The sequence below is a fragment of the Ceratina calcarata genome, unplaced genomic scaffold, assembly GCF_001652005.2.
Source record: "Ceratina calcarata isolate Rehan_Ccalc_2016 unplaced genomic scaffold, ASM165200v1 scaffold178.2, whole genome shotgun sequence".
Classification (NCBI taxonomy): domain Eukaryota; kingdom Metazoa; phylum Arthropoda; class Insecta; order Hymenoptera; family Apidae; genus Ceratina; species Ceratina calcarata.
The window spans coordinates 261305-281360 of record NW_017139212.1 but is presented as its reverse complement, the minus strand read 5'-3'; the positions used below and the strand labels follow the sequence as shown (position 1 = coordinate 281360).

The following is a 20056-nucleotide window of genomic DNA, read 5'->3' as shown; positions in this document are numbered from 1 at the left end:
CCTCAAGTCAGTTCTTTTAACTTCGTGCGTGCACACCAAATACCAGAAAGTTTTCTTTGGGTTACTGCTGATTACCATAAGACATTTTTTTAATTCCCATGAAAATTTTTATGAAAAATCGATTGAATTTAGTAGTATTGATAGAAATGAAAAAAAGAAGCCAAGTAGATGGATAATCAACGCTATAACGGTATAATAAAATCCAAGAGTCTTCCTTCCAGTTTATTTCCCTGGGACATAATAAAATCTGACTGAAAACGAGGAAGAAAAGAATTCCACCGCGTTCTTCTCTTGTTACGTCTCTTCGAGTTGCAGCGGAGACGCATTGCGAAGAGAAACGAAGCACCTTAAGGCGGTGAAGCGAACAGAGTCAACGGTACTTCTCAGAACAAAATTACACGTATACTCATAGCAAGCGCCGCGCGGCGTTGATTACATAATCGGCGCGAACATTGCACGAACGCTGCCATCGGAAGAAAAGCCGAGGATGCTCCGATCGTTGCTCACGTTAGTCAACGGCCATCTTATTGCCTACGTTCATAAACGGAGGAATACTCGGATATATTCGTATCGAATCTCCTTTATCTTACGCCGATTTCTTTTTCCCTATCGCGTGATCGAAGTTCAGGAAGCATGTAATGCGATTCGAGATCACTGCACTCCGCGGTGATTTTCTGCATGCCGAAGCGAAGTAGCGCATTCGTAACGCCTAGCTTCTTTTTAATATTTTTACTATTAGGCATCCCCATAGATGGATTTGATTAATTTTATGAGAAGCGTTCGCTCTTGATGGGGAGCGATTTTTGCATCGAGAAACTGAGGAACTTCTCGACGTTTTATCAATCACAGAACGAAAGTAAAGCGATTGATGTAATGAAAGAGGCACGCGTATCAAAACGCAGGAATCACGGCGCGGATCACGTTCCTAACAACCGTACGGATTAGTCAGCTGTAGAATGTGAATGGACAAGCGTTTTCCGTCGATACGCGACGGCAGTTCGCCAGGGCGCAGTCGTTTACCTTCAACGGCTGCGACCCCATTTGTAGCATTCCATCTGTGTTCCCCTTCACCCGGCCCTCCGTCACTCCTAACCAAACTGATTCAATACTTTTGCTTCCACGCAACGTTACCCACCTTCCTTTTTTTCTCTTGCTCTACACCTTCTTTCGTTCGTCCCAAGACGAGATCCTTGCGTAACCGCGATTACATTTCGATATTGGTAATACAACTACAATCATTCAACTACAATGTTAATAATACGTTTTAAAGAAATTTTTTATGTTTCGTTTATAGAAAAGAAAGTTTCATCCAATTATCTTTTTATCCCACCTTCCTTTCTTCTCTTATGTCTTTTGACCAAAGACGAGATCCTTTTCGATATTTGTAACTTAAATAAAGTAATTTGTATTTGATATTCAAACGTTGATAATATTGTTTTTAAGAATAATTCAATAAAACTATTTGTCATACTTCGGTCCCAGAAAAAAGTGTAGCAAAAAATAATTTTTTTAAATTTAAAGTCGTGAATAGAACAGGATTTTACATAAATCGAGAAATTTGTTATTTGTTCATTTTCTTTAAAAGTAGAAATTTATAGTATAATATTCTGATTATTAAATGAATAATCTTAGAAATTTTACTATTAGACACAGTCGACAAATGCTCGATGACAAGTTTCATTAGATTTCTTCAGAAGTATCCATGGTTTGTCTTCTCTCTCAGGTTTAAAATTAGAATCGTGAATGGTACAGGTTTTTATATGAATCAAACAGTTTATTATTTGTTCCATACCTTTATTCAAAATATGTTATACAATATTGTTTGTTGTTCCCTGACAATGCACTGAAAATTTTTATACAATGGCACAGTTAAATAAATTATTAAATAAATACAATCTTAGGAATTTAAATATCAGACACAGTCGACAAACGCTCGATGACAAGTTTCATTAGATTTCTCCAGAGTTATCAGTGGTCCGTCTTCTCTCAAAGTCATCCACAGCCAACTATTTAACCTGACCATATGAAAGTCGTGTCGTCTGGGGATCATGGGCTCATCCACGACTACAGTATCGTTATAAACACTTCCCGAAGAATATCCCATAGATTTACATAATTCTGACGCTTCGTTATTGGATAACACGGGATTTGGGAAGCACTCTGAATGCCAGACACCGTAACTTCTACGTATCACTTCTTCAACTTCATTCCTGAAGGAAGAAATTCAATTTGAAATTTCGACAAACTTAAAGTGTATCAAAAATTGATAGACATGCATATTTATACCTCTCAACTGAAACTTTTTTCGTTATTCTACACGTGGCTTCGTCCTCGCCGTCTAAACAGTCTTTTATCCCGTCGCAAACGAAATCTTGAGGTATGCAAGTATCATTGCCACTCATCCTGCGAAAAGTTAAAAGCTATCACTATGAAACTAATTATTCGATTGCGGATTTTTATGCAAAAATTCACATTCTGAGGAATAGAATTCATTTGTACAGATTTACATTGACTGCCTTATGTATTCTTGGAGATTATGTATAATAGGTGCATTTTCTTAAAATGCTAATTTCCTATAAATACAGACAAATCCGCAATCTACTAATTATACATTGCTTGATTGAATACGTATTAACAGACTAGATTCAAGGATTCTCTTAAGTTCGCTTACGTTCTACATTGGAAACTCGAATCTTTGCAAGGGCACAGATCCGGCGATTCGTCGGTTTTATCGAAGCAATGGCGCACGCCGTCGCATAATCGTTCTGGTATAGTAAGCTTGAGATACTCCGCACAGCTACATGTCTCCGGCTCGTCGGATCCGTCGGAGCAATCGATTTTCCCGTCGCAGAATGCGCTTTTGTCCACGCATTTTCCATTTTTGCAGCGGATTTCCGTTACTTTGCAACCTTTGATCAAATCTCTTCTGTTAGTAAATTCGTAGGAAAAATATTTTCTGAAAATTGTCATACTTACTGCAGCCTGTGGTATCCTCACAATTGTTGCGATATTGTGCACAGTACACTGGATTCTCATCTTCTTTATCACGGCAGTCCGAGACTCCGTTACAAATTTGTTTCGGTGGAATGCATTGGCCCATCTTGCATCGGAAACCGTTGCAAGTCGCTTCGACGGATCGCCTCGGTGCATCTAAATCCAATTTATGTTTGTTATTATAATTACTGCGATGTGTATTTCTTATGGCTGAATGGAATGTGACTATACCTATAGCTTCGATTAGGTACGGATTTATGTAATCGATACTGGTCATAGCTTGAGGATTCTGAAGATTGCACATTCCTTTGTTGTCCTGGAAAACAGCGGTGGGACGCCATCCCTTCTTACCGCGACAGAATATCGTTCCACTCCAGTTTGATGTTTCCGTTCCCTGAAAAAGAATATACAAAAATTTACTTTCTTGGAATCACTATAAAACTTTATTAAGCTGCACTCGTTCTTTACAGGCTACTACAGTACGCTTTCTGATTCATTTTCTCGTTCATTTCTGGACATAATTATCATGAATAAATAATTTGTAAATTAACCAAATACATTTTAAAACCATGGCCAGTTTTAAGACAAGAAAATACTGTAATGAAAAATGAATTAGCCAAATTTAATAATTTAGAAACAAGTACCGAGCAATCGGAAGCGTTCACGAAACAGCGTTGACAAGTCGCACAACTTTGCAAGACAGGCCTCATAAAAATTGACTTAGTTTCATAATTCTCGTCAGTTGCCAGAGCAACGCAAGTCTCGTCCAGTCCTGGCAGATAAATTCTATAAAAGAAAATTAATTGTTATAATTTATTATTTTAATTCGATTTGGTTGGAGGATCTTACGTTTTGTTGAGGAATAGTGGTTGCACGTGACGAGTGAACTCGACTGGATTTTTCAAGTGTAACAAAATTGACACGGAACCGTTCACCAGGTGCAGTTCGTCGATCACCGATTGTTGTTGATGAGGACCATCTATCAAGTGTAGCAGTGGGCCATAACCGAACACGGCTGTCGTGTAATTTGTATCTAATCTGGAAATAATAATAAGATTTAGTATAAATTAAGATATAAATATTTCTAGTATATATAAAATATAGAACTTCTAATTTTAGATATAATAATTATTGAATATTAAATTTGTATAATCATTCTGACATTACAAACTAAGTTGAACGAGTAATATTAATATAAATTAACATTTAAATGTTTCATTTGCAATTATATCTGAAATACAAAGCTTCTTATTTTAAATACAGTAATTATTGAACATCAAACTTGTATAATCATCCTGATAAGAAAATCTAAATGAAGCAAGTCAAAAATCCTTCTGCACATAAATTAATCAGATTATTTGTAAGGTAAATTGAATTGCACCACTTTGGTGGTCATTTACCTGACGTTTTCGAGACATTTTGCAGCGGATAATACCCAGCTGGGTTCCAACAGCAGTGCTGAGCATCGGTAGTGCCCATCAACGAAGATGGCAGCCGCCCACGGCCACAGGTAGTCGCGACTTCCGGTTTTCGCATCGACGACTAAGTACGTATTCACGCTGTTACCGAGAACCGATGCGCACTGAATAGAAATCCCCGGGCAGGTTTCATCTGTCTTATTCAGAGAAACCGCTGTGGAGTTCTCTTGGTACGTGGAATTCGAAGGCCAGGCTATCGTTTCGAGTTTCGACTTCTTCACAAGTACGGACATTGAAGATATCATATTTCTTCAAACGAAAAACAAGAACACTTATACTAATCTTTTCTGTTGACGATTTTTCTACTTCTTTTTAATAATACTGATACATGTTTTGCATGATAAATACTTTTGATAGATTTACCTAAAACCGAAGTACTCGCACATGTTTTGTCCAATGAGTTTGAGTGTAGATTCATTTTGGTAAAACCTTGGTCGATGACAGGTCGTTTGCCAGCTTTCTTTGGATTGTTGTGTCAATATTCCTTGCATATTCAAAAACGGTCGTTTATTCGCGTCCAGGTACACGTGCTGATCGTCAGTTAATGTAACTACAACAAATCTCGTTTTAAAAAATTTCTGATATTAAAAAAATTGGATGAAAATACGAACTCACAGCAATCGAGATCGTCTTCTCTGAACGGGCAATCGAACACTCCGTTGCACTTCTTTGACATCGGAATGCAAGTCTTGCTTGTCTTGCAGAAGAATTCATCCTTAGCACAAATTTCTATAACATCAATGATAATAATTTAGGTGTCTGATCGTTGATGTACATATAAAATTTTCCTGATTATTTACCGCAGTCTTGTTCGTCCGTGAGATCTTCGCAATCTACATAATCATCACAAATAGCACTCGGTTTTGCGGTTTTTAGGAAATCTTTGCAAGTGCAATTCATTTCATCAGTACTGTCTTCGCAATCTATTATCCTGTCACATCTCTTGTTCGCGGAAATAGTTTGAAGCAATCTATAGATGTAAAAACATTGATACACTAATCGATTATTATTTATACACTGCGAATTTTTATCTACTTATAAAAAACACAAAATTCTTGAATTCTCTCTTTTAAATATTTTATTCTGTATAGAAATCCGCAGTATAATTATTTATATTTTCGTATAAAATCTGAAATACCTTGAACAAGTGAATGTTGTACTAGGAACTGTTGGTAGTGACACTGTGTTACTCTTTGCATAATCAGCACTAACAGTCGTTGAAATTACACTTTGGTCAGATTCTGAGACACGCTTATTATCGTCTACATACGTAGATTTGTCCGTTGTGACATCAGCCTTTTCAGAAATTAATGAGGGGACTGAAAGTAAGAAAGAGAGAAAGTAGTTATTCGATTTTAAAGTATGTACGAATATTTATGGATATCATTCTAATTTGTGGAAACTCACTGGTGCTACTGATTTCGAGTCGAGTGACATCAGACACCGTGGAATAATCTATTTTCGAGTCTAGTGTCGTCTTGAGTTCAAAATTGGATTTGGTCTTGCTTCTGTAGAGTGGGTAATGGTCAGGACAATTGACTTCGTCCTCGCCGTCTAAACAATCGACTGTACGATTACAGCGCGCTGTAATTGGTAAGCATATGCCTAGACCTCCCCCGCATCTGAAACCAGGACACTTTTCTAAAGGAGTTCGCCTCATGGAAGGCAATCCACGACCATCTGAAAATTAAGCAAAAATGGAAATCAATTCTTGTCATTTAATTCAGTTTCTAATAATTGATTTCATTATGCGAAATAAGATATTTATTGTAACATTTTAAAAAATGTGTTTTAAAAATCGTTATCAGTGCATCAATTGTATTTAAATAAATAAGTGACTCACTGATAATATCTTGAATCCAGTCGAGGAAATAGCTGACCCTCGTGTAGACGCCTGGTTCGTTCGGCTGGGCGCAACCTTCTCCATGACTGACCACACCCGCCACATACCACTGAGATTTCGAGTACGGATTTCTAAAAATAACAAAATGGGCAATTAAATCAGCAAATATTTTAATTTGCGAATTTCTATGCAATTAAAGAAAGTTTGCACATAAGGAAATGCATCTGTTGCATATAATTTATAGAAATAAAACAATTAACATAAATCTTGGATTATATTCCTTAAAATATGTTTAAAAAAAGTATGATTTTGTATAAAAGTTCACAGTCTAATGAATAAATAGATTTATACCTGCACATTAGGGGACCACCACTGTCTCCTTGACAAGCGTCTCGGCCTCCTTGAGGATAGCCAGCACAAATGGTCGCGTCAATCTGATCTACTAAGTGTCTGCAGCTCGACAGTATCGGTACCTGTACTTCTCTCAAATCATCAGCTGAAAAATTAATCTCGTATGATAAAAAATCTCAGCAAGCAGTTCATGTTTAATCCAAAAATATTATTTAACATCAAGCTGAATTAATGAAAAATTATTAATTCTTCTCGAGATGCACCAAAATTAAATTTCAATAGAAAAAGCATCTTACGATCTGGTCCATGTTCACTGAGAGCGCCCCAGCCCATCGTAACGCAAATTGAATTTGGCTCCGGTTTGAACCTCCACATCGAACCCAAGAGACTTCGCCCGGGGAGGCAGACTGGTCGCACCCATCGGTTGAAGTGCAGGGGGTCGTCCAGCATGATCATAGCTATGTCGTTGATCATGTCTTTGCTATTGTACTGCGGATGCGGTACGATGTACCGCGCTTTCCTCGTCTGCGCCATCGGTGAAAAAGAGGACTTTCGAAGTATCCCCGCTTGGACTTCAAAATAATTGTCTGTGTAGCTGTAAATAATTGAAGCCAGAGACAATAGACAAAATTTAATAGCAAAGACCGGGTAGTATGGAACCATACAATAAATACTGGCTAGGTAATAAAAACATGGCTAGATAAAAAAACTCCGGGCGTATTAGAAGAAAATATAAGAATTTTTAGATGAAAGAAATTCTGTGATTCAAAATAAAAGCTTGTTAAATTATTTCTTCCACAAAATTATATGCACGATATAAAATGCTACCAAAAGTAATTATCGACAAAGATTTGTATTATTTTCATACGTATCTTACCCATAGAGACAATGGGCTGCCGTGAGTATCCAGAGCTCGTTCAGAATGACACCGCCGCAGTAGAATAAGCCGTCCTTGTAAATAGCCACCAGAAACGGCCAAGCCTTCGGCTGGCTCGCGCGTCCACCGACAACGCGCAACTGCGATCCCACCATGGAATCTAATTTGCTGACTCTTGGGTCCATCTTGTCCTCGAAAGTTGGCCACATTAAACCGTCCACAACGTTTTGCTCTTCGTTCTCGAACACTTGCGGTGGCGCGAAATCCTCGTTTTTCTGTGCACTGATACCACAGGGAAATTGTGGACAGCGCACGTAAATCGCGGTGTGTCTGCAGGAAGGGATTATCTTCGTTTCTCCGTTCATTTCTGTTATGTACGATCCTTTGTACGCGTCGCTCGGTACCGGGTGGACAGTCATCGTTGGTGTTTCACTGTAATCAAAGTTCCAAAAGTTGGAAGAAATGCGAAGAAGAAAAATTTGAAGGAAAGTCATCGTATATTGTTAATGTCTTAATTTATGTTCATGTCACAATTTCTATTCAATGTCTGGTATTCAAAGTCGTTGCTTATTCTTAAGATCATTTTAAGCATTTGTTTTTTAAAGAAAAGAGGGACTTAAATAAATACTTAAGGCGATCTTAAATATAAGTAACGACTTTGAATACCGGCCAATGATTCTTTATTCTATAATTTTATGTGTAATTTTCGATCAATAGAAATTCTGACGTGAACGGAAATTGGGATGTAAGGTCAATTTCAATAAAGATTTTTAGACTTCGGATGTTTATGCAAAATAAACTTTGTAGGGTATCAATCTAAGAAATCCTGTAATCCTATTTTTATTTCTCTTTACGTACATGACTCAACTATAAATGCATAAAATCCGCAGTCGAGCGATTATAAAAATATTTTAGGTGAAGCGGATTTGGTAAATTGAAATAGGAATTTTATGAAGGAATTACGTACGTAATTTCTTTGCCTATTTCCGAAGCACATGCATCCTTCGCCCAGGATTCGACTGCCATGCACACGGGGTACCATTGACCTTTGAAGTTTTTGTGCAGGTATCCGTCAGTGTGACCAATTATGAATACCTAACAAATAAATTGTTGTAACCATAATGAATAATACAAATATCTCATTTTTTTTCGCTCCCTTATTTTTCTACTATCTCAGGACAAGATTCTATAAGATTGTAGAAAAATATGTCAGTGAGTAAAAATTGGGACATTTATCTTTATTCTATATTATAAATTTTATAAATATAAAGCAATATTCAATTTTCATTGTATCTAAAATTTACATTTTTCCCTTCAATGTGCGAAGACGTAAGAATGTTACACTCCATCTCGTCTCTTCCATTGGCACAGTGTTTTATCCCATCGCATCGTTTTGACATCGGAACGCAATTTTCCGCAGTGTATCGCCTTTGCCAATCGTTGCAGCTGAATTTAGTTTTCGGACAACCTGTAGTATATCAATAAAAGCGTTTCATATCTCGCGGCCATAAGAGCAAGTTTGCTTCGCGGATAAAAAGGATTGCAAAGCGAGATCGCAGTGACTGGTGCCATCTCGTGTAAATAATGTACGACAGTATTTATAAAAATCACTTTCGTTAGTTTGATAAAATAGCTATAAACAAAAACAAATATTAATTTGTGTACATATTACATATTTTATAGAGTTCTGTCATAATTCCTAATTTTGGAATTTTACTCTTACAGAAACAAAAGATTTGAATTTATATAGGTATTACATTTTTTTAAATTTATAATTATTTGCAATTGAGCTCTGGAGACAGCAATTTCTATATTTCTGAAATTTAACTGTTAACTATAAAAAATTACAGGCAAGAGATTTGAATTTATACACGTATTACATTTTTTTTTTTTAGTCTTACAGCTGTGCAATTTAGGTCGATTACGAAGTCTATTCTAATTTCTACGGTTTTTATTAAATGAAGAATTGTCAATTTTTACCCAAACATCCTAATTCGTCCTCGCCGTGCGGGCAATCGAAATACCCATCGCAGAGTCGATCCTGCGATATCCGATCCCTACAAGAACAACTGGTTTCGTCGCTCGCATCGGTGCAGTCCACCAGCCCGTTGCACCATTGCGATCTCAATATACACTGGCTCCCATCATCGCATCGAATCATGTTAAACGGACACGTTTCTGTATACACGATCATTTATCAAACATTAGCTTCAACTAAAATTATTCTGAGATATTATAAAATAAATAAAAAAATAACAGAAATAATACCTGACTTATTACGACTGGCATCTTCTATAATATTTTCCACTTCATCTGTTTCCTCGACTGGAGCAGAAGATCGCTGATACTCGGTCACACCAGGAATAGTTGGGAATTGGAACGTCGGTGCAGGAATGTAGGTGCAATAATACGTGCTCTTTGAATTCAGATTCGCAGCAGCAGTCGGCGAGGATATTTGATGGCCAGAATAAGCAGGAAAATTCTGTGTCGCCGGACCCGTTGGTCCCATCTTTTGCCCGGGCTGGCCACCGGGTAAAAATTGCATGTTCTGTACTTGCACTTGCGTGTAACTTGGCACCTGATTAGGGCTTTGGAAGCCCTGGCGGTGCTGCTGCGGCATCGAAACTGGATATACGCTGCCCATCGACGATCCCGGGTACATCTGACCCGGTGCCGACTGTCTCGTGAGACCGTTTGCCCCAGGCGCGTAGAAACAGACCTGGTAAGGCGTCCAGGACATCGTCGGGTTCAGCTGCAGCTGCTGACTCGATTTCATTGTCTCCGCGGTTGGCAATGCGTCCGGATTCACTTTTGAAGCGATCCTCGGTTGAGAGTTACGGAAGCTCGTCTTATTTGATGCTGATTCTGAAATTAGAAATTGTCTTATAAAAAGCCTGTGAATTCAATTATTTCTTGTCTTCGTTATAAATTTTTTAAAGATGATTATTTTTTTAACGATCTGTTAAGATTTAACGTTTGAAATCTTAATCAGACATTTGAAAACTCAAATTCCAAACACAATTCTTCTCCTGGCATGATTAGATCCATTACATGATTTGACGCTAATGATCTTGCCCTCATACACGAAATTTTAAACTAAATCCCGTATTAATATCTGGAGTGGACAACGTTTACGTTTCCTTTAACTAGAATGAAGAAACCTTTCTTACTAGTCTCCATAAAAATACACGGCAAATTAAAATCATAATTCGAAATTTTCCATGTACATTCGTACTAACAATTAACGTGAAGTACTAGAGTTTCTTTAGCATCACTCTAACTTGTAAGCCTAACATTGTTAACTCGAATATAGTAACGAGCTGATAAATAATGCATTTACCGTTCCCACCTTCCTTTTCCGTACGTTCGCCCTGACCTTGGCCCGAAGGATGCACCAGAGGATGCACCGGGTCTTTCGTTATTTCCGTCACGTTGTCCGCGTCTGGTTTGGCTGTCACGGTCGCAGTAACTACGTCCCACTTCGTACCATTGATTCTACTCATTTGGGCGCTAGCTTCTTCCGTGTTCCGCGTTATCGATCCACTCGCTGTTGCATTAATCATCGCCGCTTCCGTAGACGAGCTAGTTAATTCCATAGATCTGATTGTCGTGGAATTTTCCATTTCCGGTTTCTGGGTCATCGTAGAATGTCTTTGATGATCACTTGAATTATCATTTATCGAATTCTCCATTTTATTATTATTATAATTATTAATGACACTCCGGTCGTCAGTATTGCTAAAGATTGGTTTTTCTGTAATTTCTTCGTTTCCAATTGTGCTCGAGTTAGGATTAGTACTAGACTTCTGTTCTTTGTTATGTTTCTTATCATTTAATAAATTATTAACAATTTCTACGTTATTTTTTATCTGAGCATGATCAATGTGCTCGTACGCCATTCTATCATCGTTTACTGATCCAGATTCGTCTACAGACGCAATGGAATCGTTCTTACACTGCAAACATTCGACTAATTCGACGAATTTCGACTTAGGCCCGTTTTGATCAGTGGAAAAGTTGTTTAAAAACGATTGCAGATGAGGCAAACTGTTGTTCACTATACTAACGATACTCCACATCGAATCTATCACCGTTTTGCAGTGCTCCATGTTTTCTGTACAGGGAACATTCTTAGCTTGTCGTCTCAAACGATTTTGATCCATGTGCACTATTACCGATCGTAGATCTGGGCTTAATTTCAGAAGCAGGTCGCTGAAGAAGTATTTATTTAAATCAAAATTCGAATCTTCATTTCGCGGTTCTAATGTAGAAGCTTGTTCGGCCAGTGTATGCGGTTGGTTGATATCGTACACGTTTTCAGTTTCGTAGAAACTCGATAGGTAACCTGTTGGACATTCAAATGTGCTGATACTGATCACAACGCTTGTAAATGATCTAATATTTAGTTAAAAATTAATTGTAATCAGTGATTAATAATAATTAGACTAGAGATTTTTATACAATTTTCAATGTCAATGTAGAAAATGAAATTAAAATTTTCTTCTGCATTTTAAAAATCGTAATGTGCATTTCACTTTTGATATTTCGTATCTCTTTGGACATTCAATGAACTTTTGATATTTTCTGCACATACCACTTTTCCATAAATTCATAAAATCCGCAATCTACTAATGATTAACCTACCTGATTCGACGCTGACGTAGATTAGAAACCCGACAAAAGACAGGATTGCTATCGTGATGAGAATTTCAATCAGAATCATTAATTTACATTGTTTGACAATCTTTCTATGGTTCAGATTTCCAACACGTTTTGTCGGACTACCTGAAATTGAATTGAGGCAATATCCCTAATATAGATTTTCTGAACGTATTCGTACGGCAGATGAAATAAAAATTGAGATTGATGAGTAATAAATGTAAATAAATGGACGTACCGGATTTGGAAGCTGTCAAATTCACGCAACACTGGCTATTCATTATCGACAGATCTTCCAGCTTCGAGGACGGGATCTTGTAGTTCGTATCCATGGTGAAGGATTCAAGACAACCTGAGTGGAAGGAATAAGGGATTGAATGTGAATGAACGCGCTCACGCGGTTCATTGGCATAAATACATTGGCTAAACATAACAGATCTAGTAAACTAATAATATACTCCCATTAATATTCGGACTCAAAACGAAATTACTGTTCTAATATTGGATCCTATCAAATCGGCGAAAGTATAAAAAAAGTGAGACACATCGAAACATGTAAAAGTACTTCAATTTATATCAATTATAGAATATGTGCGATTTTTTAAAATCGCTTGTAGCTTATAAATTGATTTTTATGAAACGTCAAAAAAAATTATGATTTTCTCTTTTTTAAGATTCTGATGAATAGCAGTTTTTCCATTTTTTTTGGTATATCATGTAATAAACTAAGCCTAATATTCCAAATAGAACAAAGTGTTTCGATCCAATATAAAAAAATTATTTCAAAGTGTCTCCGAGTATTAATGGGAGTCACTATACGCAATTCACAATTTTCAATTTGTCAATTAAAAGATACCAGGTACATTTTTCTGAGATTCTACACAAACATGATTTTGCATCACTCGCGATTTCTGGTGTGACGCACCCGCCTAGCGACTCACTGTGCTCTCGAACAGTTTCTTCCCGGTTGAATCGTTTCCATCCGTTGGGATATCCACCGCAGGGCTATCCTCGGAGACCGTCTCAAGGGAGTTGCTTCTGGCTGTCAATGGTCCGTGCACTCGATGCCACCGACGCGGAATAACGCGGCATTCGATGTCGCCAACCACGTTTTGCATCGAACGATGTCAGCAATATCTATAGCGACAGAAAAATTCAGGACCAAAGGTATTTCTTCATCACCGAGTGAATGACCGGCGATGCTGAGTCGTGAACACAATTGTTTTGTCTTTATATTGGTTTCGACACAATAGAATGATTCGTGCAGGTGAACTTTTAATTGTATAATAAATATGAATATAAATTGAAAGCACGTGACGTACTTTATTAGAGAACAGCAGGTGAATAGAAAAATAAGGAGGGACGTAATTAATTTATGGTTGCGAATATTTTAATTAACGTATTTATAACATACGATTAAATTGTAATCGATAATTCGGATTCGGAATCTAATTAATAAATTATTGAAGGGATAAAGGTCTCACAATAAGTTACTTTTCGGAATACAAAAGACCTGGAAATAACTATTCTATTTGGAATTCCAATTCATAATTAGAAGAAATCATAATTAGCGATTGAATGTTAATCGAGGCTTCAAGGAAAGGTTAATTAAAATTATATTTTCAATCTATAATTTATCAGGTTTGATAAATCGAACTTTAATCCATTAATTAACAATTGAAATTTCTAATTACGTGAATTAATATTTATAAGTTGCTAATTAGTGTTGAATTGAATTAAAGATTTACTTCATTAACTGATCTGAATACGACTATGACTCGTAAACACGTGACGTATCTTATAAGAAATAAGCAGGTGAATAGGAAAGTAAATAGGAAGGGACGTGAATGATCTACAATTACATCAGACAATTCCATGGTAGAGAAAAAGAGGATTTATGTTTCATATAAACAACAGTTTTTATTTAGATAATGTCGTGAATACGAATTACTCTAAAAGAAGAAAATTTCCTTCAACTAGTTTCACCGTCCTTTCCATTTCTTCTCGTTGCGAAATCCTCGGGTTTCGCAAACATCGAATAATCTTCTATTTCCGCAATCCAGTTTTGTCGCGTTCCACGAGTAACGCGATCCCATATGTCATCAACTTTTTTGCCAGTTGTTACAAATTAATGGAACGCATTTGTTTCACAACTATTCGTCTCTAACCATCGTTTTTTTAATTTTAAGAAGATTAAAAAAATTAATCAAATTGCGCAGAAATTTTCACTACGAAAAATATAAATATTAATGATTAAATAAATATGAATAATAAATTGTAATTAAATGCAGAATAAATTTCTTCTTTATTGCCTCCGATGTCCAAACTTCCAAATTCCTTGGAATAAATCTTCACTATGTAGGACGTCTATTCCTACTATACAAGGACTCGATCAATGTCACCAATTCCAAGGTTACCAGGCAACAATCGACTATAGTTGGATTACGTGGAAATTATTCGATGTACATAAACGATGTGAATGATTGCGCAACACGGTGTTATTCTGTTACTTTCTCCGGACGAGCGAGGCGGTCTTTAAACTATGCCAGCGACAGACGAAAGTAACAGTCCACGTTCTATCGTTAACACGCTAACTATCGCTCGATGTGTTAGTGGAAAAAATGCAGAGAAATCGTCGAAGTTTAACTTTATTCATAATAATAAGTCGAGAACTATGTATCCTGTGGTAATCGTGTCAGCAGATGGCCTAGAAAGGAAGAAACCTGTCAAGGTTACCGATACTGCGAGACTATTATTAAGGATTTTGAAGGGGGCTCTCGTCGAAATTGGTCTGAGTCCTTCGGGATGATCGCCTCTGGCCGGAGCTGAATAAGCTAAAGATTAGTGGGAAAGCTCGACAGATTTGTGCAAGTTAATAGGATATAGCAATATTCCTTGACAATTTCTGTAATATGCTGCCTTGTGTAACTATATCAAAGTGTATGCATAATTCTTCGTTTTGAAGAAGAAAATAATATATTGTGGTGTTTGCAAAGTGAATTGTTGTGAGAATCGTTTTTCTTTCAGTTCAAATGATTCGTTTATTTTCCTTTGTCGTCTTGTAATTAGTATATCGATCCGATAAACTCGTGACAATACCTTCTTGCTTAACTATAATCAAGATATATAATTGTTGGTTTTGAAGAACGAGATAGTACTATTGTGACCTTTACGAAATATCAAGACAAAGTGAATTGTTGTGAGATCTGTTTTTTTTTGTAATTCAGATGATTCATTTATTTTCTCTTGGTGTCTTGTAAGTAGCATATCGATCCGACAGACTCGTGACATTAATACCTGCATAATTATCACGTCCTTCGATAACAATCTTTCATGGAAATGAAAGCCTTCACCTGTTACAAAGCAGTTTATATAATTATAAATGAGTAATCTATTTCCCACATAAAAAACGTATAAAGCGAATATTGCTAAAAAATAAATAAGAATTTCCCAACTACAGAGAGTTTGCAGACTTCCCCTTTTAATGCCCCAAGAGTCACACATTTCCGCACCGGTGACCCAGCACCTTCATCATTCTCTCGCGCCGAAAACCAGCCTCGGGGCGAAGCATCCCCCGCGACATCACGTCACGACGGAGATGGCCACAAAGCGAGCCTCAAAGCTTTGACAATGACCAGATGAAGCGTAGGCGCAGCGGTGTTAACGAGCCAGTTCGCGTCTATGAATCGTCGGGCGAGGTTGAAAGAGCCGTGGAGGACGAAAGAGAGAAACGGAGCCGAGCGTGACTCTGCGTGACCAGTGCGCTGCTTTAACGATTTCTGTCGCATCGCGTCGACCGTGAGGACAAAGCGAGACGATCACTCTCGGCATTAGAATAAGCGTAGTATTATTTCCGTTTGCCTTTCTCGCACAGCACGGCCGGCCACGATATTCACTATATGTACAACTGGTCCGAGCGTATATTTCACATTGCTGATCGGCGGCTGTCGCGCGTACGTCGATTTCTTCTACGCACCGATCTCGGTCATGAACTGGAGTCTCTAAATCGCGTGAGTACTCTAGCCTGTCGCATAGATATTAATTGTGACACGCAGGTGGTTCGGATTTTCGTTTTGTTCAACCGAGAGTGAATGGGAGAATGAGTGGGTAAACAGTGACTCAGTTTATGAATCAACGTCAATGTATGTACTGTTCTCCTGAATTAGTCATAGTTGTTTGCAACAACCTAGTATTCTTCCTTGTCAATAACATAAGAATACGAGCTCTTTGTTTGGCTTTGTTTTCATTCTTAAGCCAGTCGTCGGAAAAATTCATTTTTCTTACGATCTTCTTAACGAGCATTGTCTTCACTATTCCGGAAAGGTTTTTCTAGGATTCTTGCAAAGTTCCAGGCATTAGTTTAAATCCATTTTCTTACGATCTTCTTTAAAAATATATCCACATAAATATCTTTTTCATTTGGGATTATAAGAAAAATATTTTTTATATTATGTACTAAATAGTATCAAAAGATGAAGGCTTTGCAAAAAAAATTTTCTGAGTTTTGAACATCACCTATATAATTATTGGTCATTAAATTCTCAGACTTATACTTATACAACTTCTTCCTTGCCCCTGTTGAAAATCAGTGATATCAGTGGACATTCATTGTATATTTTATATTAAAATTCACATTTTGGGAACCGGAAGTCACTTTAAGGTCCTGTCAATAATATGATTGAATACGTCTCGATGACTATAATATAAAAAAGAAAAGATGTACATTTGCAAGCAAAAAAATATTAGTTACGTCTAAGAAAAAGTCCTGCTAAGCATTTATTTTTTAATACCATTTATACAGCATAAAAGATATTTTTCCTATCATCACAAATGAAGCAGATATTTAGATCGCCCACTATTACTTATGAATGATTAAAATTACAGGAAGTTCAGAAACATACAAGACTGATGTAAGCTGTACACTCATACTCAAAACCTTCTTTCTGCTCTCATGAAAGTGAGAGCTACTGACTAGTAAGAAACACATGTGCTGTGTTTCATGTATGTACGCAGCGAATTTTTTTAAGCTGTTGCAGTTGCAGCCCGACTGTTACTTTAAACAACCGGGATCACTTGCATAACTTTTATCAACGATTAATCGCGGAACGTGTTTCTTCCTCGAAACGAGACATGCATGCGTTCTAAGCCTCGTCAATATTTGATTCTCCTGGTATTTGTATGATCTGAAGCCCCTCTAACGTTATCGTAATTTCAGCTGAGTCCACGGAATACACTTACCCCTTTTACGTAATTCCAATAACGTGACGCTTTAGCTTCGCATTAGCCTAATTCCTTACTATAAAAAATCAATTAATAGAAGATTAGTTTCCACCGGAGTTGCAAATAAGAATCTTCAATTGAATTGAACATCAATTAACAATTGACATTTAATTTTTAGTTCAAAGACCGATAAAGAATTAAAATTATTTAATTAGAGAAATTCGTATTAACGATTGAATTTTAATTCTTAATTAAACAATACTCCAATTATTGATTAAAATTAAAAAAAAACATTTAATCGTCAATTGTTGATGCAGCAATTAGAAAATCTGCAACACTGGTTTCCACGAAGTCGTTTCATTTGTCACCTATCTTTTGCCTGTATTAAAACGATCAAACCTTGAAGAATTCTTTCGTTCGTAATCGCTATTTCCTCACTCGTTTCATAAAGTACGTACAGTTGCACTTACTCGGACGACACAACCGGATTGGTTTCCCGGATGCATTCATCGCCGCACAGCTTCTCCGAATGTTTAATGTATCACTTTCTACGAATACTGAAATAACGTCGACACGGCCTTGAAATTTTAATGGTATCACACGTGTCCTGCTCGTCTTGGAACAGGTGGCCGTTGACAGAGTTTTTACGAGGCCGAAAGATCGGTGCCGCTGGAAAGTGAAAGCGTACGGAGCCACGTAATTGGTGAATCGTCGAAATCGTCCAGCATCCGAACCTCGGCCCACGTTCGATCTCATCTCATCGTCAGTGTAGATTCACGCGTCACGAAGAAGGGTACGATTTCGCAGCATCGACAACACTATGTCGATCTTCAGATAGAAACTTCGTGTTCTGGTTAGTTGACGTTCAAGAAAGTCGAGATTCCAAAAGGGAAATTCCTTGTGATTGGTGAAATTTAAAAAAAATTTCTGTCGTACTAACAGAATTTGGTGGAAGAGTACATTGGAGAGTTGTTTGATGTTTGGATAACAATTGTGCTCGAGGGACTTTGTTTGCTGTTAAAGTGACTGAGGAATTCGTGTGATACGTTGAAAGAAATTGAGAAGCAATCACGTTCTGGAATTTAAAGTAAAGAAGCGTGTACGGACCGTTTCTATTTTAAGTTCACATCTTCTAACTCGTGCACTAATTGTAGAATCAATTAGAAGACACATGGCTCCTATTAACGGGACAATACTCCCGTTGTTATTGAAATTCATATCGCATATCCATTTAAACAACAGAATTTTCAACTAAAACTTCTATCAGAAAAATGACACGTCAGTAAACTTAGAAACAGAAAATAAATTTCAGCAGTCTAACTGTGATCATTTTCGAAAGAAAAATAACTAATTGTGAGAATCTTTTATTCTTTGAATGCAATATGATACAATCTTACATTTTACATTATTTACTCTTACATTCTACATTTTCATCTAAAAATTCTATTAGAAAAATGCTGCACCAATAAATTCAAAATCAGAACATAAATATATACCACGAATACTAATTTTCAACAGTCTGATTGTGATCATTTTCGAGAGTAAAATCATTGAGGATCTGTTGTTCTCTAAACACAGTTTGACGAAGTGGCGCAGTAGGTCGTCGCGATCTGAGCCCAGGAAAAAGCGTCTCTCCAAAGTCCATCTTGTTCCACTGTAATCGATTGCCTCACAACAATGAGACCATAGAAGTATCCAGAGAGGCTCATTAGCCAGATGTTCATTCTTTCGTACAGTCCAGTACGGTAGAGATAAATGATAATTAATCTATACAGATTAACTGGACGATTCCTTTCTTATGACATTATATCAGCACCAGTTTTTCTCCTATATCTCATACTTTAATTGCCTATTTGTACCTTCATCAGGTTTTTCATTTTAAACTTATCTAATGTCAAATTCAGGAGAGAAAGGAAATTCGACGTTAATTTAAAAGAATTCGTAGGAAGAGACCATTAGTTCCCCCAATTCATCTTCTCTGTGTTATATTTGAATTATCTATTCATATCCACATCAACTTCCTCGTTTTTAACTTCTCTAATTTTCCATTGGATTTGGAATACAGGAGAAAAAGAAAATTGGACGTTGATTTAAAAAAATTCTTAGGAGGAGACCATTGTTTCCACCATTTTTCTTCTATATGTCATACTTTAATTGTCTGTTTGCATCTTCGTTAGCACTTCCAATTTTGACTTCTCTAATTAAAATGAAAATTCGACATTGATTTACATTCTTAGGACAAGACTGTTCAGACACTCAACTGGATTGCAAGTGTAAGCGTTGAATCAGAGAACTGGAGCGCAGTTTCTGGATAATCGCAAGCCGGCCGATTAGCCTTAATCGCAACTGATAACAGGATACGCGTCCAAGATTCCTTTTCAACAAGTGAGCGTGCATTATCTTCGCTTGTGCGTCCGGAAGAAAACGTGGTCAGTCGATCGTTCGCATGGACACTCATTCCTGAGTTTCTTATTCGTTTTATCGAGCAGTAGCCGTCAGACAGCGCGGCGTTTCTCGTGCCCAACAAAGAAAAGCTTAAAGAATTTTGTGAGTACTTACATAAGGAGAAATTGCCAACAGTATTATTACTTACAAATCGTAGCAGAAAAAGATTGCAACCGTCTCATGTTTTCT

At 37.1% G+C, this 20056-nt stretch overlaps 2 protein-coding genes across 9 annotated transcripts in view; one reads left to right on the top strand and one right to left on the bottom strand.

Annotated features, from left to right (window-relative positions):
* Positions 1 to 1657: 1657 nt before the first annotated feature.
* ndl (serine protease nudel) lies at positions 1658 to 13803 on the bottom strand. 4 transcript variants are annotated; one of them, XM_026810787.1, is made up of 25 exons: positions 13128 to 13803; positions 12441 to 12554; positions 12188 to 12328; positions 10884 to 11888; positions 9812 to 10408; positions 9524 to 9721; positions 8848 to 9011; positions 8511 to 8638; positions 7544 to 7975; positions 6963 to 7261; positions 6667 to 6811; positions 6316 to 6446; positions 5880 to 6152; positions 5611 to 5791; positions 5273 to 5442; positions 5088 to 5201; positions 4836 to 5022; positions 4395 to 4721; positions 3844 to 4032; positions 3639 to 3780; positions 3226 to 3388; positions 2977 to 3150; positions 2672 to 2909; positions 2287 to 2403; positions 1658 to 2210 (listed from the first exon to the last, which is right to left on the bottom strand). In XM_026810787.1, exons 2-25 carry the CDS (start codon positions 12532 to 12534, stop codon positions 1913 to 1915), a joined length of 5907 nt encoding a protein of 1968 aa, XP_026666588.1. In that variant the 5' UTR covers positions 12535 to 12554; positions 13128 to 13803; the 3' UTR covers positions 1658 to 1912. The 4 variants fall into 4 exon arrangements, with proteins under 4 accessions (XP_026666588.1, XP_026666587.1, XP_026666589.1 ...); XM_026810786.1 differs by having other exon boundaries at positions 13144 to 13803; XM_026810788.1 differs by having other exon boundaries at positions 10893 to 11888; positions 13144 to 13803.
* Positions 13804 to 15990: 2187 nt separating this feature from the next.
* The window catches only part of CDase (neutral ceramidase), a 35420-nt gene continuing 31354 nt past the window's right edge, over positions 15991 to 20056 (top strand). The window contains exons 1-3 of one of the 5 annotated variants that reach the window (XM_018037762.2): positions 15991 to 16212; positions 18048 to 18275; positions 19660 to 19807. The gene's annotated coding sequence lies outside the window, so the exon portion shown is untranslated. The other 4 variants (XM_018037761.2, XM_018037764.2, XM_018037763.2 and 1 more) reach the window with 4 other exon arrangements.

Bases quoted from the DNA above. Each gene is read 5' to 3' on its own strand.
- ndl (XM_026810787.1), bottom strand. From the start codon at position 12,534: ATGGATACGAACTACAAGATCCCGTCCTCGAAGCTGGAAGATCTGTCG. The intron at 6,812-6,962 runs GTAAGATGCTTT...TTAATTTTTCAG, and splicing joins CAGTGAACATGGACCAGATC to CTGATGATTTGAGAGAAGTA. The intron at 4,033-4,394 runs GTAAATGACCAC...TATTATTTCCAG, and splicing joins AAATGTCTCGAAAACGTCAG to ATTAGATACAAATTACACGA.